Source organism: Thalassophryne amazonica, chromosome 14 (genome assembly GCF_902500255.1).
Source record: "Thalassophryne amazonica chromosome 14, fThaAma1.1, whole genome shotgun sequence".
Taxonomy (NCBI): domain Eukaryota; kingdom Metazoa; phylum Chordata; class Actinopteri; order Batrachoidiformes; family Batrachoididae; genus Thalassophryne; species Thalassophryne amazonica.
The window spans coordinates 98,323,905-98,351,088 of NC_047116.1; the positions used below are offsets into that span (position 1 = coordinate 98,323,905).

Sequence of the window (27,184 nt, forward strand, 5' to 3'; positions counted from 1 at the left end):
CACACACGCAACACAGCTCACATGGCACTTAGAAAATGTGTGGCCATTTGCACTATAAACACGAAAACAGTCAGCAGACAGTCACTGAGCTGGATGTGAAATTTGTCAAAGTGCTGCACGAGCGTGAAGTTGCAAACAGACACAGTGGCACGTTGGCGTGTGCGCTGAACTGACGGGGTGTGGCCACCTACAGGAGCAGCTGTGGAGATCTGTTGTTCTGGACATCACGGCTAGGGAACACATACCATGTTTGGACAGACATGGACTAACAACTGCCCACTGTTTCTGGCTGGCAATCGGAGCTTTTGGAAAGTGCAGGTTCCAAACCCGTGTGTGGCATGTATTTTTTTATTTTTGTTTTATTTTCACAGCAGCTGCATGAGGTGTAACCACATCGAGCAGCTGCTGGCACTGTGTTCTCGCATGCACAAACCGTCACAGCAGCATCGTGCATGCCTGCCCGTCAGCTCAATGATTTCGTGGTTCGCTCATACGAGCTGCTCCCCCATGAGTCACCCTGAGTTGTACTTATTCATACTATGTGTGAAGGGGCCCTAAAAGACACAATAATGAGCCTGCTTCTATAGACGTGTCCATAAAAATCATAGAGGGATATGCTTTGCAAATTTAATACCCATTACTACATTGGATGGTGTTGAAATTGAGGATGGCCCAGTGGTTGTTCCAGCAATATCAAAGATTTCGTGTCTGCTACCTACAACTCGCTTGGAATGTCTCAAACCTAAACAAACTTCTAGGCATCTTATATATGCTACTCTGGAACCACCCCTAAATCCAAATATAACTTGTTTGAGCATCTGATTCTCTGCTCTGTTCAGGATATTAAAAATGGCCAAGGTCATAAGAATAAAAATCAGCCGTATTACTTTGTCACTGTATATAGGCCTCCTGGTCTATATTCTGATTTCTTAGATGAATTTGGTGCATTCATTTCTAATTTGTCAACTAGTGCAGATAACATTCTGATCACTGGTGACTTTAACATTCATATAAATAAGCCTTCTGATCCCCTCTGCAAATCAATTATGGAAATTGTCGATGCATTAGGATTTCCAAACTCGTAACGTCAACAAAAAGCACAACCTGTTTATTTGATCCTACACCAACAAAACGTTTTAAGGACCTGCGGCCCACTCTTGGGCCAACGGTGCTGGAGATCTGTTCCTAAATGTTTCAAATCTGCAGTGATTAAACCATTACTTAAGAAACCTAATCTTGACCCTAGTGTATTGAAAAACCATTGGCCGATATCAAATCTATCATTTTGCTCTAAAATTCTGGAAAAAGTGGTGTCACAGCAGCTCATGGACTATCTTACTGAGAATAATCTCTTTGAGCCACTGCAGTCTGCTTTTAGAAAATATCATTCCACAGAGACGGCTCTCACTAAAGTGGTGAATGATCTTCTGCTTACAATGGATTCGGACACCACTATGGTTCTTGTGCTGTTAGATCTCAGTGCTGCGTTTGATACAGTGGATCATCATATTCTACTTGATAGGCTGGAAAATTACTTTGGGATTACTGAGAGTGCCCTTGCATGGTTGAGTTATACTTGACCAGTCATTCTCACTGTGTTTTGTACAGTAACACTACCTCTAACCTTAGTGACATGAAATTTGGGGATCCACAGGGGTCTGTCTTAGGCCCCCTGCTTTTCTCCCTTTATATAGAACCACTTGGGGACATATTGCGGTGCTTTGGGATTACCGTTCACTGCTATGCTGATGATACTCAGTTATACATGCCGATAACTGCTGGTAATCTCATCCACATAAAATCCTTAGAAGATTGCCTTGCATCAATGAGAAGTTGGATGTATAGAAACTTCCTACTTTTAAACTCTGATCAAACTTAAATGATGGTTCTTGGTCTAGTGAGACATCGGCATCAGTTTGACTAGCTCACTCTTAGCCTAGGCTTGTGTGTCATACATCACACTGACAAAGTGAGGAACCTTGGGGTAATTTTTGATCCTATGTTGTCCTTTGACCTCCACATTAGAAATATTACTAGGACTGCTTTCTTCCTGAAATATAGCGAAGATTTGTCCCATCTTGTCTATGGCTGATGCTGAGACCCTGATCCATGCGTTCATCTCTTCTACATTTGACTACTGCAATGTTCTATTTTCTGGTTTACCGCAGTCCAGCATTAGGGGTCTCCAACTGGTTCAAAATGCTGCAGCCAGACTTTTGACACGAAGCAGAAAGTTTGACCACATTACACCCATTTTGGCATCTCTTCACTGGCTTCCTGTCCCAGTGAGATCAGATTTTAAGGTTCTGCTACTAACCTATAAAATTATTCATGGACTGGCACCTCCCAACCTAGCTGACCTAATTAAACCTTACGTACCGGCCCGGGCTTTACGTTCTCAGGGTGCAGGACTACTTTGTGTCCCTAAGGTGAATAAGAAGTCTGTGGGTCACAGAGCTTTCTCTTATCATGTCCCTGTTCTGTGGAATGATCTCCCTGCATCAATAAAACAGTCAGATTCTGTGGAGACTTTCAAGTCCAGACTTAAGACGCACTTATTTTCCCTTTCATATGGCTAGCATACTGGCATATTATGTTTCTATGTTTTTTTACTCTTTTAATTAATTTATTAGTAATTGGAGCGGGCCGCGGCCTCAACTTTACCTAAATTCTGGGTCTTTTAGTGAAGTTTAGGGCTAGTGGCTGGCGATCACCTTAGTATTTCTTCTGTTTTTCTTGTTTAATGCTGACAAATTATACTGTATATTTTGTCATTCTGATGCCTGGTTGTGTTTTTTTTATGGTGCAGCTCCATCCAGAGATGGGATTTGTATTTGTGCGGGAGACCCTCCTGTCCTGTGCACCAACAGCATTTCCTATATATTTGTTTTGTGAATTGTTCTGTAGTAATTTATGTCTGTATCATGGCCCAAGCAGAGGGTCACCCCTTTGAGTCTGGTCTGCTTGAGGTTTCTTCCTCAGAGGGAGTTTTCCTTACCACTGTTGCTCTGGGGGTTGGTAAGGTTAGACCTTACCTGTGTGAAGCGCCTTGAGGCAACTCTGTTGTGATTTGATGCTATATAAATGGATATAAATTGAAAAGAAATTGAAATTGAAAATAACGAGGAGCACTCTGGTATTCAGCCGCACGTAACAGCGCCATCTATGACACCTATAAATTCTAGCTAAATATTTCCTATATATTTCCTAATAGTAATTATATTAACTATTTATGTCAGACTTTCACAGGAATCAAAGTACAAAAAAGAAAAAAAAAAAAAAAAACTAGAGCACCACGCTCGTAGTGCACAAACCTCCATCAACACTAGTTTCCAATTCCACAAAATTTTACCTTGGAAAAAATTTTCAAGGTTAAAGTTCTGTTAGAAGTCATTTTCAGAAGATAAATTGGATGTGATCAAATGTCACTAGAATGGATTTAGTTCATCACTCGAATCAGAGTTATTTTGTGGTGTTGTCAGGTTTTATTTCAGTTTTTATGGTTTCTGAATTCTTTTTTAGATAATCATCACAGAACATTGTTACCTCTGCCAACAAAGATGGGGGAGGTTATCACCCACTTTTTTGTCTGTAAATGGACTGCATTTATATCGCGCTTTTCCATCTGCATCAGACGCTCAAAGCGCTTTATAATAATGCCTCACATTCACCTGTCTCACATCCTCTGGTCTCAAGCCCAACGCTTTAACCACTAGACCATCACCTACCCTCCAGGCTGTTCACAGCCAGCCTGGAGCCCACAATACTTCATATATATTATTATGAAATTTTGACTGAAGATTCATATCCTCACAGGCAAGAACTGATTCAATTTTTAAGGCCAAACGTCAAAGTCAGGAAAAATCCCTATCTTTAACATTGAATGAATTTTCAAAAATTCAATAAAGTTCTACTTTTTTTCATATTTGAGAGAGTTACAGTAGTGTTCAGAATAATAGTAGTGCTATGTGACTAAAAAGATTAATCCAGGTTTTGAGTATATTTCTTATTGTTACATGGGAAACAAGGTACCAGTAGATTCAGTAGATTCTCACAAATCCAACAAGACCAAGCATTCATGATATGCACACTCTTAAGGCTATGAAATTGGGCTATTAGTAAAAAAAAGTAGAAAAGGGGGTGTTCACAATAATAGTAGCATCTGCTGTTGACGCTACAAACTCAAAACTGTTATGTTCAAACTGATTTTTTATCAATCCTGTGAATCACTAAACTAGTATTTAGTTGTATAACCACAGTTTTTCATGATTTCTTCACATCTGCGAGGCATGGAGTCAACCAACTTGTGGCGCCTTTCAGCTGTTATTCCACTCCAAGATTTTTTAACAACATTCCACAATTCATTCACATTTCTTGGTTTTGCTTCAGAAACGGCTTTTTTGATGTCACCCCACAAGTTCTCAATTGGATTTAGGTCCCGGGATTGGGCAGGCCACTCCAAAACATTAATTTTGTTGGTTTGGAACCAAGATTTTGCTGGTTTACTAGTGTGCTTGGGGTCATTGTCTTGTTGAAACACCCATTTCAAGGGCATGTCCTCTTCAGCATAAGGCAACATGACCTCTTCAAGTATTTTGACATATCCAAACTGATCCATGATACCTGGTATGCGATATATAGGCCCAACACCATAGTAGGAGAAACATGCCCATATCATGATGCTTGCACCACCATGCTTCACTGTCTTCACTGTGAACTGTGGCTTGAATTCAGAGTTTGGGGGTCATCTCACAAACTGTCTGCGGCCTTTGGACCCAAAAAGAACAATTTTACTCTCATCAGTCAACAAAATATTCCTCCATTTCTCTTTAGGCCAGTTGATGTGTTCTTTGACAAATTGTAACCTCTTCTGCACATGTCTTTTATTTAACAGAGGGACTTTGCGGGGGATTCTTGCAAATAAATTAGCTTCACACAGGCATCTTCTAACTGTCACAGCACTTACAGGTAACTCCAGACTGTCTTTGATCATCCTGGAGCTGATCAATGGGTTTTGAGAATCTACTGAATCTACTGGTACCTTGTTTCCCATGTAACAATAAGAAATATACTCAAAACCTGGATTAATCTTTTTAGTCACATAGCACTACTATTATTCTGAACACTACTGTATATAGGATGGTATCCTTTATCAACTGACAAAGTTTGATCCAGATCTGCTCAAGATTATAGATTTTGTGGCCATTTAAATTTAACATTGAAAAACCCATTTTATGTATATTTTACGATATCTTAATCAAACATGCCCCAGTCACTCTCATATTTGAAAGTGAGGTGCAGACAGGCACTCACTATCACCTGACAAAGTTTGATTTGGATCTGATCTGGGTTGTGGATTTTGTGGACATTTGAATGTAATATTGAAAAACCCATTTGGTGAACATTTTGCATTACATCTCAATCCAAAGGGCTGCAATAAAGAATAAATACCAGTACTAAGAAGTACATGAAAGCAATACACAAAAATCCAAAATGAATGAACTGAGGACTCTGGATCCAGACTGACTCAACTATGTAAGAAGGATTTTTATATGACAGCTACTGAAGGATGATCATCTGATTGTGCTTCTGTTCCTGTTTGTAGTATTTTGTTAGTGGTATTAAAATTGATTCAACAAACAATACCAGTTTTCAAGGAGAGTAATTTTTAAGTGTAAACTCGTGGACCAAATACTGTCCAACATCAAAACGTTTAATCATTTCGAAAAAAGTTGTCACACATTTTTTTCTTTTTTTTGTAACTTGGTCCGCCTTATTATGGAAAAGGTGATTCTTCACAAATTAAAGTCAAACATTTTGCCTGATTTGTAACTGCAGCACAGAGGCCAGTTCAAGATGAGGATCTATGAGAGGGAGAACTTTGGTGGTCAGATGTACGAGCTGATGGACGACTGCGACAGCATCATGGACCGTTACCGCATGTCGGACTGCATGTCCTGCCACGTGATGGACGGCCACTGGCTGATGTACGAGCAGCCCCACTACAGAGGCAGGATGATGTACTTCAGACCTGGAGAGTACCGGAGCTTCAGCGACATGGGCTGGAGCGGCTCCAGGTTCATGAGCATGAGGCGCATCACTGATATTTGCTAGAAATATGAGTGTTGGAAATCTCTGAGTAAAGTCAATAAAAGTGACTCAAAATCTATCAAAATTGTTTTCTGCTGTTTTTTTTTCTGGTTAGATGCTTTGGTTTTAGATTTTAAGTCACACCATGGGCTCACCTGTACTACAGGATCTAGCAGAGTCCATTTCATAGTGCTCGTGTCCTGCACTAGGGGTTGACCAGTTATCAGACAGGCCATTATCAGCGCAATTATTCAGCATTTTTGCAGATATCAGTATCGGCCATTTATACTGTGCATACTGTAATACCACATATTTACAACAGTTTATCTGAAAGGTGACTGGGTCACTAGAGGAAAAATAAGAGTCTGGGACTGTGAAAGGTGACTGGGTCACTAGAGGAAAAATAAGAGTCTGGGACTGTGAAAGGTGACTGGGTCACTAGATAAAAATAAGAGTCTGGGACTGTGAAAGGTGACTGGGTCACTAGATAAAAATAAGAGTCTGGGACTGTGAAAGGTGACTGGGTCACTAGAGAAAAATAAGAGTCTGGGACTCTGAAAGGTGACTGGGTCACTAGAGGAAAAATAAGAGTCTGGGACTGTGAAAGGTGACTGGGTCACTAGATAAAAATAAGAGTCTGGGACTGTGAAAGGTGACTGGGTCACTAGAGAAAAATAAGAGTCTGGGACTCTGAAAGGTGACTGGGTCACTAGAGGAAAAATAAGAGTCTGGGACTGTGAAAGGTGACTGGGTCACTAGATAAAAATAAGAGTCTGGGACTGTGAAAGGTGACTGGGTCACTAGAGAAAAATAAGAGTCTGGGACTGTGAAAGGGGACTGGGTCACTAGAGAAAAATAAGAGTCTGGGACTCTGAAAGGTGACTGGGTCACAATAGAAAAATAAGAGTCTGGGACTGTGAAAGGTAACTGGGACACTGAAGAAAAATAAGAGTCTGGGACTCTGAAAGGTGACTGGGTCACTAGAGAAAAATAAGAGTCTGGGACTGTGAAAGGTGACTGGGTCACTAGAGAAAAATAAGAGTCTGGGACTGTGAAAGGTAACTGGGACACTAGAGAAAAATAAGAGTCTGGGACTGTGAAAGGTGACTGGGTCACTAGATAAAAATAAGAGTCTGGGACTGTGAAAGGTGACTGGGTCACTAGATAAAAATAAGAGTCTGGGACTGTGAAAGGTGACTGGGTCACTAGAGAAAAATAAGAGTCTGGGACTCTGAAAGGTGACTGGGTCACTAGAGGAAAAATAAGAGTCTGGGACTGTGAAAGGTGACTGGGTCACTAGATAAAAATAAGAGTCTGGGACTGTGAAAGGTGACTGGGTCACTAGAGAAAAATAAGAGTCTGGGACTCTGAAAGGTGACTGGGTCACTAGAGGAAAAATAAGAGTCTGGGACTGTGAAAGGTGACTGGGTCAATAGAGAAAAATAAGAGTCTGGGACTCTGAAAGGTGACTGGGTCACAATAGAAAAATAAGAGTCTGGGACTGTGAAAGGTAACTGGGACACTGAAGAAAAATAAGAGTCTGGGACTCTGAAAGGTGACTGGGTCACTAGAGAAAAATAAGAGTCTGGGACTGTGAAAGGTGACTGGGTCACTAGAGAAAAATAAGAGTCTGGGACTGTGAAAGGTAACTGGGACACTAGAGAAAAATAAGAGTCTGGGACTGTGAAAGGTGACTGGGTCACTAGATAAAAATAAGAGTCTGGGACTGTGAAAGGTGACTGGGTCACTAGATAAAAATAAGAGTCTGGGACTGTGAAAGGTGACTGGGTCACTAGAGGAAAATAAGAGTCTGGGACTGTGAAAGGTGACTGGGTCACTAGAGAAAAATAAGAGTCTGGGACTGTGAAAGGTGACTGGGTCACTAGAGGAAAATAAGAGTCTGGGACTGTGAAAGGTGACTGGGTCACTGAAGAAAAATAAGAGTCTGGGACTGTGAAAGGTGACTGGGTCACTAGAGAAAAATAAGAGTATGGGACTGTGAAAGGTGACTGGGTCACTAGAGAAAAATAAGAGTCTGGGACTGTGAAAGGTGACTGGGTCACTAGAGAAAAATAAGAGTCTGGGACTCTGAAAGGTGACTGGGTCACTAGAGAAAAATAAGAGTCTGGGACTGTGAAAGGTGACTGGGTCACTAGAGAAAAATAAGAGTCTGGGACTCTGAAAGGTGACTGGGTCACTAGAGAAAAATAAGAGTCTGGGACTGTGAAAGGTGACTGGGTCACTCAAGAAAAATAAGAGTCTGGGACTGTGAAAGGTGACTGGGTCACTAGAGAAAAATAAGAGTCTGGGACTCTGAAAGGTGACTGGGTCACTAGAGAAAAATAAGAGTCTGGGACTGTGAAAGGTGACTGGGTCACTAGAGAAAAATAAGAGTCTGGGACTGTGAAAGCTGACTGGGTCACTCAAGAAAAATAAGAGTCTGGGACTGTGAAAGGTGACTAGGTCACTAGAGAAAAATAAGAGTCTGGGACTCTGAAAGGTGACTGGGTAACTAGAGAAAAATAAGAGTCTGGGACTGTGAAAGGTGACTGGGTCACTAGAGAAAAATAAGAGTCTGGGACTGTGAAAGCTGACTGGGTCACTCAAGAAAAATAAGAGTCTGGGACTGTGAAAGGTGACTGGGTCAATGAAGAAAAATAAGAGTCTGGGACTCTGAAAGGTGACTGGGTCAATAGAGAAAAATAAGAGTCTGGGACTGTGAAAGGTGACTGGGTCACTAGAGAAAAATAAGAGTCTGGGACTGTGAAAGGTGACTGGGTCAATAGAGAAAAATAAGAGTCTGGGACTGTGAAAGGGGACTGGGTCACTAGAGAACAATAAGAGTCTGGGACTGTGAAAGGTAACTGGGTCACTGAAGAAAAATAAGAGTCTGGGACTCTGAAAGGGGACTGGGTCACTAGAGAAAAATGAGTCTGGGGCTGTGAAAGGTGACTGGGTCACTAGAGAAAAATAAGAGTCTGGGACTGTGAAAGGTGACTGGGTCACTGAAGAAAAATAAGAGTCTGGGACTCTGAAAGGTGACTGGGTCACTAGAGAAAAATAAGAGTCTGGGACTGTGAAAGGTGACTGGGTCACTGAAGAAAAATAAGAGTCTGGGACTCTGAAAGGTGACTGGGTCACTGAAGAAAAATAAGAGTCTGGGACTCTGAAAGGTGACTGGGTCACTAGAGAAAAATAAGAGTCTGGGGCTGTGAAAGGTGACTGGGTCACTAGAGAAAAATAAGAGTCTGGGGCTGTGAAAGGTGACTGGGTCACTAGAGAAAAATAAGAGTCTGGGACTCTGAAAGGTGACTGGGTCACTGAAGAAAAATAAGAGTCTGGGACTCTGAAAGGTGACTGGGTCACTAGAGAAAAATAAGAGTCTGGGACTGTGAAAGGTGACTGGGTCACTAGAGAAAAATAAGAGTCTGGGACTGTGAAAGGTGACTGGGTCACTGAAGAAAAATAAGAGTCTGGGACTCTGAAATGTGACTGGGTCACTAGAGAAAAATAAGAGTCTGGGACTCTGAAAGGTGACTGGGTCACAAGAGAAAAATAAGAGTCTGGGACTGTGAAAGGTGACTGGGTCACTAGAGAAAAATAAGAGTCTGGGACTGTGAAAGGTGACTGGGTCACTCAAGAAAAATAAGAGTCTGGGACTGTGAAAGGTGACTGGGTCACTAGAGAAAAATAAGAGTCTGGGACTCTGAAAGGTGACTGGGTCACTAGAGAAAAATAAGAGTCTGGGACTGTGAAAGGTGACTGGGTCACTAGAGAAAAATAAGAGTCTGGGACTGTGAAAGCTGACTGGGTCACTCAAGAAAAATAAGAGTCTGGGACTGTGAAAGGTGACTAGGTCACTAGAGAAAAATAAGAGTCTGGGACTCTGAAAGGTGACTGGGTCACTAGAGAAAAATAAGAGTCTGGGACTGTGAAAGGTGACTGGGTCACTAGAGAAAAATAAGAGTCTGGGACTGTGAAAGCTGACTGGGTCACTCAAGAAAAATAAGAGTCTGGGACTGTGAAAGGTGACTGGGTCAATGAAGAAAAATAAAAGTCTGGGACTCTGAAAGGTGACTGGGTCAATAGAGAAAAATAAGAGTCTGGGACTGTGAAAGGTGACTGGGTCACTAGAGAAAAATAAGAGTCTGGGACTGTGAAAGGTGACTGGGTCAATAGAGAAAAATAAGAGTCTGGGACTGTGAAAGGGGACTGGGTCACTAGAGAAAAATAAGAGTCTGGGACTGTGAAAGGTAACTGGGTCACTAGAGAAAAATAAGAGTCTGGGACTGTGAAAGGTGACTGGGTCACTAGAGAACAATAAGAGTCTGGGACTGTGAAAGGTAACTGGGTCACTGAAGAAAAATAAGAGTCTGGGACTCTGAAAGGGGACTGGGTCACTAGAGAAAAATGAGTCTGGGGCTGTGAAAGGTGACTGGGTCACTAGAGAAAAATAAGAGTCTGGGACTGTGAAAGGTGACTGGGTCACTGAAGAAAAATAAGAGTCTGGGACTCTGAAAGGTGACTGGGTCACTAGAGAAAAATAAGAGTCTGGGACTGTGAAAGGTGACTGGGTCACTGAAGAAAAATAAGAGTCTGGGACTCTGAAAGGTGACTGGGTCACTGAAGAAAAATAAGAGTCTGGGACTCTGAAAGGTGACTGGGTCACTAGATAAAAATAAGAGTCTGGGGCTGTGAAAGGTGACTGGGTCACTAGAGAAAAATAAGAGTCTGGGGCTGTGAAAGGTGACTGGGTCACTAGAGAAAAATAAGAGTCTGGGACTCTGAAAGGTGACTGGGTCACTGAAGAAAAATAAGAGTCTGGGACTCTGAAAGGTGACTGGGTCACTAGAGAAAAATAAGAGTCTGGGACTGTGAAAGGTGACTGGGTCACTAGAGAAAAATAAGAGTCTGGGACTGTGAAAGGTGACTGGGTCACTGAAGAAAAATAAGAGTCTGGGACTCTGAAATGTGACTGGGTCACTAGAGAAAAATAAGAGTCTGGGACTCTGAAAGGTGACTGGGTCACAAGAGAAAAATAAGAGTCTGGGACTGTGAAAGGTGACTGGGTCACTAGAGAAAAATAAGAGTCTGGGACTGTGAAAGGTAACTGGGTCACTGAAGAAAAATAAGAGTCTGGGACTCTGAAAGGTGACTGGGTCACTAGATAAAAATAAGAGTCTGGGACTCTGAAAGGTGACTGGGTCACTAGAGAAAAATAAGAGTCTGGGACTGTGAAAGGTGACTGGGTCACTAGAGAAAAATAAGAGTCTGGGACTGTGAAAGGTGACTGGGTCACTCAAGAAAAATAGGAATCTGGGACTGTGAAAGGTGACTGGGTCACTGAAGAAAAATAAGAGTCTGGGACTCTGAAAGGTGACTGGGTCACTAGAGAAAAATAAGAGTCTGGGACTCTGAAAGGTGACTGGGTCACTAGAGAAAAATAAGAGTCTGGGACTGTGAAAGGTGACTGGGTCACTAGAGAAAAATAAGAGTCTGGGACTGTGAAAGGTGACTGGGTCAATAGAGAAAAATAAGAGTCTGGGACTGTGAAAGGTGACTGGGTCACTAGAGAAAATAAGAGTCTGGGACTGTGAAAGGTACTGGGTCACTGAAGAAAAATAAGAGTCTGGGACTCTGAAAGGGGACTGGGTCACTAGAGAAAAATAAGAGTCTGGGACTGTGAAAGGTGACTGGGTCACTAGAGAAAAATAAGAGTCTGGGACTGTGAAAGGTGACTGGGTCACTGAAGAAAAATAAGAGTCTGGGACTCTGAAAGGTGACTGGGTCACTAGAGAAAAATAAGAGTCTGGGACTGTGAAAGGTGACTGGGTCACTGAAGAAAAATAAGAGTCTGGGACTCTGAAAGGTGACTGGGTCACTGAAGAAAAATAAGAGTCTGGGACTCTGAAAGGTGACTGGGTCACTAGAGAAAAATAAGAGTCTGGGGCTGTGAAAGGTGACTGGGTCACTAGAGAAAAATAAGAGTCTGGGACTGTGAAAGGTGACTGGGTCACTAGAGAAAAATAAGAGTCTGGGACTGTGAAAGGTGACTGGGTCAATGAGAAAAATAAGAGTCTGGGACTCTGAAAGGTGACTGGGTCACTAGAGAAAAATAAGAGTCTGGGACTGTGAAAGGTGACTGGGTCACTAGAGAAAAATAAGAGTCTGGGACTGTGAAAGGTGACTGGGTCACTAGAGAAAAATAAGAGTCTGGGACTGTGAAAGGTGACTGGGTCACTAGAGAAAAATAAGAGTCTGGGACTGTGAAAGGTGACTGGGTCACTAGAGAAAAATAAGAGTCTGGGACTGTGAAAGGTGACTGGGTCACTAGAGAAAAATAAGAGTCTGGGACTCTGAAAGGTGACTGGGTCACTAGAGAAAAATAAGAGTCTGGGACTGTGAAAGGTGACTGGGTCACTAGAGAAAAATAAGAGTCTGGGACTGTGAAAGGTGACTGGGTCACTCAAGAAAAATAAGAGTCTGGGACTGTGAAAGGTGACTGGGTCACTGAAGAAAAATAAGAGTCTGGGACTCTGAAAGGTGACTGGGTCACTAGAGAAAAATAAGAGTCTGGGACTCTGAAAGGTGACTGGGTCACTAGAGAAAAATAAGAGTCTGGGACTGTGAAAGGTGACTGGGTCACTAGAGAAAAATAAGAGTCTGGGACTGTGAAAGGTGACTGGGTCAATAGAGAAAAATAAGAGTCTGGGACTGTGAAAGGGGACTGGGTCACTAGAGAAAAATAAGAGTCTGGGACTGTGAAAGGTGACTGGGTCACTAGAGAAAAATAAGAGTCTGGGACTGTGAAAGGTGACTGGGTCACTAGAGAAAAATAAGAGTCTGGGACTGTGAAAGGTAACTGGGTCACTGAAGAAAAATAAGAGTCTGGGACTCTGAAAGGGGACTGGGTCACTAGAGAAAAATAAGAGTCTGGGGCTGTGAAAGGTGACTGGGTCACTAGAGAAAAATAAGAGTCTGGGACTGTGAAAGGTGACTGGGTCACTGAAGAAAAATAAGAGTCTGGGACTCTGAAAGGTGACTGGGTCACTAGAGAAAAATAAGAGTCTGGGACTGTGAAAGGTGACTGGGTCACTGAAGAAAAATAAGAGTCTGGGACTCTGAAAGGTGACTGGGTCACTGAAGAAAAATAAGAGTCTGGGACTCTGAAAGGTGACTGGGTCACTAGAGAAAAATAAGAGTCTGGGGCTGTGAAAGGTGACTGGGTCACTAGAGAAAAATAAGAGTCTGGGGACTGTGAAAGGTGACTGGGTCACTAGAGAAAAATAAGAGTCTGGGACTCTGAAAGGTGACTGGGTCACTGAAGAAAAATAAGAGTCTGGGACTCTGAAAGGTGACTGGGTCACTAGAGAAAAATAAGAGTCTGGGACTGTGAAAGGTGACTGGGTCACTAGAGAAAAATAAGAGTCTGGGACTGTGAAAGGTGACTGGGTCACTGAAGAAAAATAAGAGTCTGGGACTCTGAAATGTGACTGGGTCACTAGAGAAAAATAAGAGTCTGGGACTCTGAAAGGTGACTGGGTCACTAGAGAAAAATAAGAGTCTGGGACTGTGAAAGGTGACTGGGTCACTAGAGAAAAATAAGAGTCTGGGACTGTGAAAGGTACTGGGTCACTGAAGAAAAATAAGAGTCTGGGACTCTGAAAGGTGACTGGGTCACTAGATAAAAATAAGAGTCTGGGACTCTGAAAGGTGACTGGGTCACTAGAGAAAAATAAGAGTCTGGGACTGTGAAAGGTGACTGGGTCACTAGAGAAAAATAAGAGTCTGGGACTGTGAAAGGTGACTGGGTCACTCAAGAAAAATAGGAATCTGGGACTGTGAAAGGTGACTGGGTCACTAGAGAAAAATAAGAGTCTGGGACTCTGAAAGGTGACTGGGTCACTAGAGAAAAATAAGAGTCTGGGACTGTGAAAGGTGACTGGGTCACTGTAGAAAAATAAGAGTCTGGGACTCTGAAAGGTGACTGGGTCACTAGAGAAAAATAAGAGTCTGGGACTCTGAAAGGTGACTGGTCACTAGAGAAAAATAAGAGTCTGGGGACTGTGAAAGGTGACTGGGTCACTAGAGAAAAATAAGAGTCTGGGACTGCTGAAAGTGACTGGGTCACTAGAGAAAAATAAGAGTCTGGGACTCTGAAAGGTGACTGGGTCACTAGAGAAAAATAAGAGTCTGGGACTGTGAAAGGTGACTGGGTCACTAGAGAAAAATAAGAGTCTGGGACTGTGAAAGGTGACTGGGTCACTGAAGAAAAAATAAGAGTCTGGGACCTGAAAGGTGACTGGGTCACTAGAGAAAAATAAGAGTCTGGGACTGTGAAAGGTGACTGGGTCACTGAAGAAAAATAAGAGTCTGGGACTCTGAAAGGTGACTGGGTCACTAGAGAAAAATAAGAGTCTGGGACTCTGAAAGGTGACTGGGTCACTAGAGAAAAATAAGAGTCTGGGACTCTGAAAGGTGACTGGGTCACTAGAGAAAAATAAGAGTCTGGGACTGTGAAAGGTGACTGGGTCACTAGAGAAAAATAAGAGTCTGGGACTCTGAAAGGTGACTGGGTCACTAGAGAAAAATAAGAGTCTGGGACTCTGAAAGGTGACTGGGTCACTGAAGAAAAATAAGAGTCTGGGACTCTGAAAGGTGACTGGGTCACTAGAGAAAAATAAGAGTCTGGGACTGTGAAAGGTGACTGGGTCACTAGAGAAAAATAAGAGTCTGGGACTGTGAAAGCTGACTGGGTCACTAGAGAAAAATAAGAGTCTGGGACTGTGAAAGGTGACTGGGTCACTAGAGAAAAATAAGAGTCTGGGACTGTGAAAGGTGACTGGGTCACTAGAGAAAAATAAGAGTCTGGGACTGTGAAAGCTGACTGGGTCACTCAAGAAAAATAAGAGTCTGGGACTGTGAAAGGTGACTAGGTCACTAGAGAAAAATAAGAGTCTGGGACTCTGAAAGGTGACTGGGTCACTAGAGAAAAATAAGAGTCTGGGACTGTGAAAGGTGACTGGGTCACTAGAGAAAAATAAGAGTCTGGGACTGTGAAAGCTGACTGGGTCACTCAAGAAAAATAAGAGTCTGGGACTGTGAAAGGTGACTGGGTCACTGAAGAAAAATAAAAGTCTGGGACTCTGAAAGGTGACTGGGTCAATAGAGAAAAATAAGAGTCTGGGACTGTGAAAGGTGACTGGGTCACTAGAGAAAAATAAGAGTCTGGGACTGTGAAAGGTGACTGGGTCACTAGAGAAAAATAAGAGTCTGGGACTCTGAAAAGGGACTGGGTCACTAGAGAAAAATGAGTCTGGGACTCTGAAAGGTGACTGGGTCACTAGAGAAAAATAAGAGTCTGGGACTGTGAAAGGTGACTGGGTCACTAGAGAAAAATAAGAGTCTGGGACTGTGAAAGGTGACTGGGTCACTGAAGAAAAATAAGAGTCTGGGACTCTGAAAGGTGACTGGGTCACTAGAGAAAAATAAGAGTCTGGGACTCTGAAAGGTGACTGGGTCACAAGAGAAAAATAAGAGTCTGGGACTGTGAAAGGTGACTGGGTCACTAGAGAAAAATAAGAGTATGGGACTGTGAAAGGTAACTGGGTCACTGAAGAAAAATAAGAGTCTGGGACTCTGAAAGGTGACTGGGTCACTAGAGAAAAATAAGAGTCTGGGACTCTGAAAGGTGACTGGTCACTAGAGAAAAATAAGAGTCTGGGACTCTGAAAGGTGACTGGGTCACTAGAGAAAAATAAGAGTCTGGGGCTGTGAAAGGTGACTGGGTCACTAGAGAAAAATAAGAGTCTGGGACTCTGAAAGGTGACTGGGTCACTGAAGAAAAATAAGAGTCTGGGACTCTGAAAGGTGACTGGGTCACTAGAGAAAAATAAGAGTCTGGGACTCTGAAAGGTGACTGGGTCACAAGAGAAAAATAAGAGTCTGGGACTGTGAAAGGTGACTGGGTCACTAGAGAAAAATAAGAGTATGGGACTGTGAAAGGTAACTGGGTCACTGAAGAAAAATAAGAGTCTGGGACTCTGAAAGGTGACTGGGTCACTAGAGAAAAATAAGAGTCTGGGACTCTGAAAGGTGACTGGGTCACTAGAGAAAAATAAGAGTCTGGGGCTGTGAAAGGTGACTGGGTCACTAGAGAAAAATAAGAGTATGGGACTGTGAAAGGTAACTGGGTCACTGAAGAAAAATAAGAGTCTGGGACTCTGAAAGGTGACTGGGTCACTAGAGAAAAATAAGAGTCTGGGACTCTGAAAGGTGACTGGGTCACTGAAGAAAAATAAGAGTCTGGGACTGTGAAAGGTGACTGGGTCACTAGAGAAAAATAAGAGTATGGGACTGTGAAAGGTAACTGGGTCACTGAAGAAAAATAAGAGTCTGGGACTCTGAAAGGTGACTGGGTCACTAGAGAAAAATAAGAGTCTGGGACTGTGAAAGGTGACTGGGTCACTAGAGAAAAATAACAGTCTGGGACTGTGAAAGGTGACTGGGTCACTGAAGAAAAATAAGAGTCTGGGACTCTGAAAGGTGACTGGGTCACTAGAGAAAAATAAGAGTCTGGGACTGTGAAAGGTGACTGGGTCACTGAAGAAAAATAAGAGTCTGGGACACTGAAAGGTGACTGGGTCACTAGAGAAAAATAAGAGTCTGGGACTCTGAAAGGTGACTGGTCACTAGAGAAAAATAAGAGTCTGGGACTCTGAAAGGTGACTGGGTCACTAGAGAAAAATAAGAGTCTGGGACTGTGAAAGGTGACTGGGTCACTGAAGAAAAATAAGAGTCTGGGACTCTGAAAGGTGACTGGGTCACTAGAGAAAAATAAGAGTCTGGGACTCTGAAAGGTGACTGGGTCACTAGAGAAAAATAAGAGTCTGGGACTCTGAAAGGTGACTGGGTCACTAGAGAAAAATAAGAGACTGGGACTCTGAAAGGTGACTGGGTCACTAGAGAAAAATAAGAGTCTGGGACTCTGAAAGGTGACTGGGTCACTAGAGAAAAATAAGAGTCTGGGACTCTGAAAGGTGACTGGGTCACTAGAGAAAAATAAGAGTCGGGGACTGTGAAAAAACCAAAGTGAGTAGGTTTTGAAAACAATAACTGTGTAACACATAAAAAGTTGAGCCAGGGACTCCAAAGGAAAATGAATACCGAAAATCCTAACCCTAAGACTCAAATACATAAATAAATAAATAAAAAATAATAACAAAAAAAACAACAAAAAACACCAAAAAAAAAAAACCCTAAAACAAAAGTGAGTGAATGGTTATGTGTGAATGAAGATTGCTCAGTTGGCAGAAGCAGCTGGTGGGAAAACCTCCCCACTGTCAGTTGAAGTACATTTCTGGAATAATCTTACACATTCGAAGTGATGCAAAATTGGTTCATGTTACAGTTGTTGTGAAAAATGTGAGGTAGAATTAACAGGTGATGTAAAATACATGAATAAAAGAGTGCAAAAATACATAAAAACTGAACAAATGGAAAACTAAATATGACTTTGATGCTAAATTAGGTGAGAAAATAAAAATAAAATCAAAAGACAATCAAAAGACAGATATTCTTGCTTGTATGAATTACAATAAGATTAAGTCAGGGTGAAGTGCTGGTAAATGGCAACGTAACCAAATGATCAAATGTAGACACTAAACATCAGAGGTGTAGTACCTGAGGAAATACAGTAAGTGTCTCACGCTTTCTCATTAGAGTGAATTTCATTGTAAACCATTAAAAGTATCAGTCATTTGCTTGTCTTTGAAGTACAAACATGTAAACTCACCTTTTAAACTTGAACTGTAAACTGTTACATTTAAACTTTAGTGCACGACATTAGACCTAGAGGTGCACATATACATTTAACTGCTGCAAGTCAGCTTCACAAAACAATAGATATGTCAAATATACGAGGTCTATTAGAAAAGTATCCGACCTTATTATTTTTTTCAAAAACCATATGGATTTGAATCACGTGTGATTACATCAGACATGCTTGAACCCTCGTGGGCATGCGAGAGTTTTTCACGCCTGTCGTTTACGTCATTCGCCTGTGGGCAGTCTTTGAGTGAGGAGTGGCCCACCCTCTCATCGATTTTTTCATTGTTTAGGAATGGCTCAGAGACTGCTGCTTTGTTTGATCAAATTTTTTCAAAACTGTAAGGCACAACTGAGTGGACACCATTCGATAAATTCAGCTGGTTTTCGGTAAAAATTTTAACGGCTGATGAGAGATTTTGGTCTGGTAGTGTCGCCGTAAGGACAGCCCACGGGGCCTGACGGCGATCTGCGCTTCAAGGCGGCAGCGTCTCGCCATTTCAAGTTGAAAACTTTCACATTTCAGGCTCTATTGACCCAGTAAGTCGTCAGAGAACAGAGAACTTTCAGAAGAAGTCGGCATGAGGAGTTTATTCGGACATTCCATTGTTAACGGACATTTTGTAATGAAAGAACGTGCGGGCAGAGTCGCATGTCGGGCCGGACCCGACTGCAGGGGGTCGCGACAGTAAAAACACCTCCGTTGGAAACCTTAACGGGCAAGTTGGAACATGCCCAAGCTGTTAAACAATTTCTCAGTTACTCAGTTGTTGAAAGCCATCAAAAGCCACCTGAATTTTACAAATGGTTTTCAACACGGAGGTGTTTTTCCTGTCACGGCACACACAGATTTATGCGCGCAAATTCGCCGAGTCGTTTCCGTGACGACTCGGCGCACGTCTTTCATTAAAAAATGTCCTTAAACAGTGGAATGTCCGCATAAAGTCCTCATGCCGGCCTCTTCTGTATCTTCTCTGTTCTCTGACGACTTACTGGGTGAATTAAGCCTTAAATTAGGATGTTTTCAGGTCGAAACAGGCCGACGACGGCGCCTGGAAGCGCTGCACGACGTCCCGCTCCGTGGGAAGTCCTTACACCGACAGAAACACCCCATAATCTCTCATCAGCCGTTAAACTTTTCACCGAAAACCAGCTTAACTTCTCGAATAGTGTCCACTCGGATATTCCTCACAGGTCCAGAAAAAATTTTGATAAAGCAACGCGCACCGTCTCGAGCAGCGTGTGAAACAAAGGAATTCAGCCGAGAGGGCGGGACCACATCTCACTCAAGGCCTGCCCACAGGGAAATGACGTCACCGACACGCGTGAAAAAACTCATGCATGCGCACGAGGGTTCAAGCATGATTGGTGTAATCGCACGTCATTCAAATCCATATAGTTAAAAAAAAAAGGTTGGTTTATTATCTAATAGACCTCGTATAAGGGAAGACTTAAATGATTTTGCAAAAAAGAGGAAGAAGGAGAACGGGGTGAAGTTTTGAAGAATAGATAAACAGCAGTTGTAACTGAAGTAAAATAGAACATATAAATATGATCTTAGGTACCCACATTAGACAAAAGAAAAATCCAGATTATATCTTTGGTGGATAAAATATACAGGGTACATAGATGGAGACCAAAATCTTACAATAGGCATAATTTTGATGTACTTTTCTGGGACTTATTATTTGGGTGATTGTTATAGCACGACTGTATTGGTACGATTTTGAAAAATTATTGGGGATGCTCAAACAGCTGATCTGCTCTGTATCAGTCTGATCCCATCAGATCTCAGAAGCTAAGCAGTGCAGGATCTGGTTAGTACTTGGATGGGAGACCTCTTTGGAACACCAGCAGCTGTGTGTATTTCTCCAGGTAAAACTGGAGTTGCGTCAGGAAGGGCATCCGGCGTAAAACATGTGCCAAATACTGATGCGGATCTGGCTGTATCTGCTGTGGCGACCCTGAACAGGTAGGGAGCAGCCGAATGGACGACATTGGGGATGCTCAAAAAGGACCCTGCTAACATTAGGAATTTACAGCAGGCCACGGAGCAGGTGATTAGAGACCCTGCAAGGCTTATGACAAATGTGGATGTGGAATCAATTAGCTTAGCGGGGAAATCAGTGCAGAAAATCCACTATGGTGAAAATGCAGTTTATCTGGCAGGGAGGGAAATTCAACAGTTGAGACTGTGGCCTCTTTCTGTTGACGTGTCCGTAAAATCAAAGAGGGATATGCACTGCAAACTTACCCATTACAAAAAAGTCAGGAAGTCGGCCATTTGGAATTTTCATGTCATTTTGGCATGATTTCCACACGTTGTATTTGAACGAACTCCTCCTAGGGATTTTGTCCAATGCACTTCAAATTTCTTTCAGATCATCCACAGATGATACTGATCAAAAGTTATCAAAAGCTTTTCTCTATGTCGAAAGGTGTGGCCGCTATGGCGCCAAAATTTTGACCCTTTGCCATGGAACATCAAGTCATGATGACTCCTTCATGTATGCCTGATTGACTTAAAACTTCACATATGTGAAGAGGGTTGGATCCTGAACACACCTGTCTCCTCTGTTTGTGCTCTGAGCGCCCCCTAGTGGATGAACCATCAACTTGTCATAACTCCTTCATGCATTACCTGAATGACTTGAAACTGTATGCACCTGCCCACATCTAGTCACAAGGGGATGCGCTGGCCTGGGTAGGTGGTTGCACGGCACAAGGGCCTGTATATGACTGGATAATTTAATCACCAAGGAGCTGTGTACAGACTGGGACGTTTCTTCACCGTTTAGACCGTTTTTTGGATCAACTCAGGATGATTATTTATTCAGATGAATCCCACTGAAACTAACAGGTAAGAAATTATATTTAGTACGTGTGTCTGTTATTCTGCCAATCACTGCATTAATGGATGTATTTTGGTTGTTTAAGCCGCAGGGTTCAAAGCGTGTGAAAAAAGCAGCAGCTTTTAGTTTGTAAATGACGGTGTATCTAATACTGAGAAAAACTGTAACTTCTAATACTGTGTTTTACTGCTTTTGAAAGATGATGACAGTGTTTGGGTTTTTATTGTTTTATTCATTCATTTTTCGTGTGTTCTTATGTGATTGTGATCTTTAAATTTACCCAGCAGCCCCTGTGGCGCTTAAAGTGAAACTGGTTTATCAGAAGCCAACAGTGTAATCTGATGTGGCCGCGTCTAAATCAATACTAAAACTTACCAGTTATCCGTAATAAAGATATTTTTTAGCAGTTTTTTTTTATTTTATTTTATTTTATTTTTAAGAGGAGGGAAGGCACAGGAACTGATATCAAAATTACAATGATCAGATCACATCTGCAATACAACTGTCAATCAGCACAATCTGTTGTGTGGGCCACTGAAGAGGAGGTACTGCTGGCCCACCACCACAAGATGGCGCCCTGCTTGAAGTGCGGGCTTCAAGCACGAGAGGGCGTCGGAGCGACCAGGAGTGACAGCTGTCACTCATCATCCGTACCAGCTGTCACTCATCCACTACTCATCACCACCACCATAAAGGCCGGACTGCAACTCCACCTCCCCGCCGAGAAATCAACTACCAATCAGGTAACTTCTCTGCTGACTTACAAAGTAATAATCTGAACTTCTTTGCAGCCGTTTTCCTGTGGTGTGTCCTTATCTGTGGGATTGGCGTTTGGTGTGATCAGCGACGGCTTCGCCTCACACCCCAAACCAGATAAGTGGTGAAACAGGAGCTGCACGAGTGTGTGATTGGAGGTGGAGGTTCTCCCTCCTTTTGTTATGTGTCGGACGCAGCCCGGAGAACCGACCAGCGTTTGAAGGACCCAGTATAAAATAAGCAGAGCACGGTACAAAGGATAACAGAGTTTAATGAACATAACAGTGATGTGAAAAAATATAAAAGTGCGCGGTCTGGCGTGGTGGTTTTGCGGTGCGCTCCCAGCAGCGCCAACGGTCCGGAGCCAGAACCAATTCGGACCCAAGGACCCCCGCCGACACCCCCCAGGTGGCCGCGACAAACCGAGTCTGTGAAAGAAGGAATCATTATGTGAGTCCACACTCAACACACAGAGAGAACGCTCAAAGGTGCACAAACAGCAAACACTTCCTGGCTTAATTACTAATCAGCTTCCCACCCTGCAGGCATGGAACACCCAGTTCACAAAACTCCACTGCAGTGGAAGCTGATTACACGACCAACATACAGCTCAATATAATAAGGTGTGAGGGACACCACATTTACTGACTGTATAAATGTTAGTCACAAAATCTAACGTACCTCAGGAAGTGTGCTGACGAGCGTGAGACCTCACCCCCTCCTCTTTCACAGACCATGCATCAAACCTGGACGTTCTCTGCATCCACTGATGATGAGATGGCTCCTGAGACGACGATCTCACCCGTCTGGTCACAAGGTCGAGTCTCTGGCAAATACACACTGTGTACTCCAGTCTTAAATGCCACCATGTTCCAATCCATGTAGATGCACCACAGCTGTGAGTCCTGATGAGCCGCAGGTGATCAGCCTCAGGTGATCAGGGTGAGGTCCTGATAAACTCAGCTACACAGCCACTCAGTCCCAAATGCAAGCCACCTGGAAGGAAAAACAAAAGACAGGACAGAAAACAGAAACAAAAGGCAGCCAGGCCCCCCCCAGCCACACAACACTGTGGGATTACTGAGTGTGCGAACTCACACTCATCAGGACTGTCTCTGTTCTCTGCCAGCAGTACCGGGTCTGACTGCTGAAGACAGCGGCCACCTGGGGCGCAGGGCTTGGCGGCTCCGGTGTTCTTCAGCTCCGTTGGTGGTGGAAGCTGTGTGGGATCCGGCTCTTCTCTCGCCAGGCGTCTTCTATCGTCGAGCCTGCCCACACGTCACCTGGTGTATGATTGACAGTCACCATATTGTTATTGTCTGTACGTCGTTGTGCGATTCACAACATTAAATTGTTACTTTTGGCTTATCCATTGTCCGTTCATTAACGCCCCCTGTTGTGGGTCCGTGTCACGACACTTTCACAACACAATCAGTTTAGCAGAGATACTGTGCATCACATTGAATTAAAAATAATGCATATAATCTGCCTCCTAAGGTTTTCTGTTTGAACAAGAACCGAACATGAAAAGGCAAAATAAGCGGAAAAAATAAATAAATAAATAAATAAATAAATAAATAAATAAATAAAGTAAAGTAAATAAATACAAATAATAATAATCAAGAAATTGTGAGAATACTAAAAACATTTTTAACAGAGAGAGAGAGGAGGAGAGGGGGTCCATCGATCATGAGGGAAAGAGTTGAGAGAGCGAAAGAATGTTAAAAAGGGAAGCCATTTGTTATAAAATTTATCAGAATTACCTTTCACTGAGTATCTAATCTTCTCCAGCTTTAAAAAAGACAGTGTCGTTGAGCCACTGAGCACTAGAGGGCGCTTTAGTTGACTTCCAGTGAAGAAGAAGAAGCCGTCTTGCCAGTAGAGAAGTGAAGGCTAGAATATCTAATTGATTAGAGGTAAACCTGGTATGGTCTTCTGGGAGCCCGAATATGGTGACATGGGATGATATCTTTATGGTCTTTGAAAGTATTTTTGACATGGTATCAAAGTAGTTCTGCCAGAAGTGAGACAGCAAGGAACAGGAGTAAAACATATGAGTTAAACTGCAAATGGAGCTTGGCATTTGTCGCAACTGTCAATGACAGCGGAATAGATTTGTGAGAGTCGAGCTTTGGAATAATGGACTCTGAACAGTACTTTAAACTGTATGAGGGTGAGACGAGCACAAGCTGAGCTTGTATAAATTTTTTTAAGAGCAATGTCCCACCAGTTATCTTCCAAATTCAAGCCCAGTTCTTGTTCCCAGGCAGCCTTGACTTTGGTGACTGGTGTGTAATCAAAGGACAAAATCTGATTATAAACTTTAGATATGAGTGACTTCTGGAGAGGGTCATGGCTTAGAAGATCTTCCCAGTGTAGACTTGGTAGTACTGAGGGGAAAACTGGAAACAAGACCTACTACATTGTCTAATTTGAAAATAACAAAAACGATGAGATGGTGGAAGATTAAATTCTACTGAGAGATCTGAGAAACTGTGAAAAATACCATCCTTGTAAAGATCTTTAAAACATTTCAGTCCTTTGTTATGCCAAGCTAAGAAGGTTGAATCTGTAATCGCAGGTTGAAATAAATGATTCCTCAATAGAGGAGATAAAGTAGAGGTAGACTTGAATTTGAAATGGCTCCTAAATTGATACCAAATTTTAAGTGTGGAAGGAAGCACTTAGTTATTTGTAAAGCCGGAGAGATTGGATGGAATAGAAGAGGTAAGCAAGGCGATAAGGGAGGATGAATCACAAGACTGTGCCTCTAAATTGCACCATGGCAAGTCTATTGATCTGAACCAAAATGAGGTCTTGTGAATATGTGCAGCCCAATAATATAATTGGAAATTTGGAAGTGACAATCCCCCATTGAATTACATCTCTGAAGTGTGGATTTGCGGATCCTGGGTACCTTTCCACCCCATAATAAGTGGGAAATAGTTTGATCAATTGTATTAAAGAACTGTTTAGGCAAAAAAAGTGGGAGACAGTGGAATAAAAATAAAACTTGGGCAAGATGTTCATTTTCACTACATTAATTCTTCCAATTAAAGAAAGAAGGAAGCTCCCCCATCTTTGGAAATCGGATTTAACTTTAGACATTAAAGGCAAGAAATTGACAGAAAAAAGGGAATTTAATGTTCTGGTTACATTGATCCCTAGATACCTAAAGCCAGACCTGCACAATTTAAAAGGAATATCAGATTGTTTGAGTTGTAATGCTGAAGCGTTAATAGGATAGCATTCAGTTTTAGAGATATTCACCTTGTATCCCAAAAATGATCCAAATCTCTGAAGAACAGATAAAATTTTTGGAATGGAAAAAACGGGATCAGAGACATATAACAATAAATCATCGGCATAGAGTGATAGCTTAAACTCTGTGCCCAGTCCAGTAATCCCAGTAAAAATGGAGCACAAGCGCAAAAAGATTGACAAAGGCTCTATAGCTATTGCAAACAGTAGGGGAGATAGAGGGCACCCCTGTCTGGTGCCACGGGCAAGAGAGAAAAAATTTGATTGAATATTATTGGTAGAAATATTAGCTTGTGGAGATGTGTAAAGGAGACGGATCCACGAAATGAACCCATCTCCCAGGTCAAATTTCTTTAGAACAGCGAATAAGTAGTCAGCTTCGGGTACTGCTGCAGTGGTTCTGAAATAGATAATATTTAAAATGTACGAACATTAAAGAAAAGCTGCCGCCCCTTAACAAATCCAGTTTGCTCAGGTGAAACAATAGATGGTACAATATTTTCAAGACGATTAGCCAAGACTTTAGCCAGGATCTTAGCATCCACATTTATCAGTGACAGAGGTCTGTAGGAGCTACAGAGATCCGGATCCTTATCTTTTTTTAAGAGGAAACTTATGGATGCTTGTCTTAAAGTGGGTGGAAGAGTTCCCAATTGAAGTGATTCCATATACACAGCATGCAATAATGGGGACAATTTATCCTGAAATTTTTTTAAAAACTCAACTGAAAACCCATCTGGGCCAGGAGCTTTGTTGCTTTGCATGCATCTCATAGCGAGATTTATTTCTTCTACCGTCAATGGTGAGTCAAGTTCTTTAAGCGAAACTGGGTTTATCACTGGGAAATTGAGACTATGTAGGAGTAGGTTCATTTCTGTAGTGTTAGGTGGAGATTCAGACTTATATAAAGAGGAGTAAAATGAGTGAAAAACAGAATAATGGTGGCGGGATCACTATGCAGTGTGCCCACTGAATCCTTTATCTGGGGAATCATACGCGAGGCTGCCTGGCGTCATAGTTGGTGAGCTAGAAGCCGGCTTGCCCTATCACCATGTTCATAATATATGGAGCGCGAGCGTAGAAGAAGCCTCTCTGCATCATTAGTGGTGATAAGGTCAAATTCAGTCTGTAGCGCAACACGTTGTTTAAGTAAATTGGGGGAGAAACAAGTGGCGAGTTGTTGGTCTATTTTAGTGATGTTGATAGAAAGTTCTTGTAGTTTGACTTTTCAAGATTTGTTAGAATGGGCAGAGTAGGAGATTATTTGTCCCCGTAGGTATGCTTTTAATGATTCCCACAGGAGTGAACATGTGATAGGTTCTGTGTCATTTTGAATAATAGCAATAAAATAATCAATTTTAGCTGCAATAAATTTATTGAATTCATCATCTGAAAGAAGTAATGAATTGAACCTCCAAGGTGTTGAGTAGCGAGATTATGAGGAAAACTGAATATGTAAAGAAAGAGGGGCATGATCGGAGATAACGATAGGGTGGTAATTAACATTAAGTACATTGGGAATTAATTTGGCATCAATGAAATAGTAATCAATCCGAGAGAAAGACTGATGCATCTGTGAAAAGAAGGAGAATTCCTTGGCCTGGGGGTTGTAAAATCTACAAGGATCAATGCAACCATTTTTAGACATGAAATCAGAAAGAGATCTTGACATTAATGATAGGGTTAGGGTTCGTGGGTTAGAACGGTCTAGATTGGGGTCAATTACACAATTCATGTCCCCTCCAAATATAAGGAGATTATTATTCAAAGAGGGAAGACATTCAAAGAGCCTATTCATAAAATGTGAATCATCAAAATTGGGGGCATATATATTAACTAATAGGATGGGAACATGGAATAGTGTGCCTACAATAATCAAGTATCTACCATCTTTGTCTGATATAACCTTAGAAGCTGAGAATTGAATTGACTTACCAATTAAAATAGCGACCCCTCTGGCTTTAGAATTGAAATTCGAGTGAAACACCTCAGAAACCCAGGGACATTTGAGTCTGACCTGGTCTTTGATACGCATGTGGGTTTCTTGTAGAAACACTAGATCAGCTTTAAGACGTTTCAAATGAGTGAATATCCTTGATCTCTTAATTGGACTCCCCATACCTTTAATGTTCCAGCTCAAAAATCTCAGAAGACCCAGTACCATAAGTATTAGCTTTGGTAGACATTATTTACCTGGACATAGACTGAATGTGGACCCCCCCCCCAAAAAAAGAAAGGAGTGAAAAACACACACACTCAAAGATAGAACAGCCCACCCCCCACCCACCCCCCCACAGCACCTACAATGGCCCCATCCCCAAACCATGGAGCACCCAGTGCTAACTCCACAAGGAGTTAAACCTCTAAGACAAAAACTTACGGTTTTTTGACTAATGGTT

The 27,184-nt window shown here is 42.3% G+C and overlaps 1 protein-coding gene across 1 annotated transcript in view; it reads left to right on the forward strand.

Moving 5' to 3' along the window:
- LOC117524475 (gamma-crystallin M1-like) overlaps window positions 1-6,139 on the forward strand; it is a 35,790-nt gene extending 29,651 nt beyond the window's left edge. Inside the window, exon 3 of the mRNA XM_034186271.1 lies at window positions 5,839-6,139. Coding sequence (XP_034042162.1) covers window positions 5,839-6,114 — 276 coding nt within the window. The 3' untranslated portion in view covers window positions 6,115-6,139. The remainder of the gene's footprint in view (window positions 1-5,838) is intronic.
- The last annotated feature ends 21,045 nt before the right edge of the window (window positions 6,140-27,184 follow it).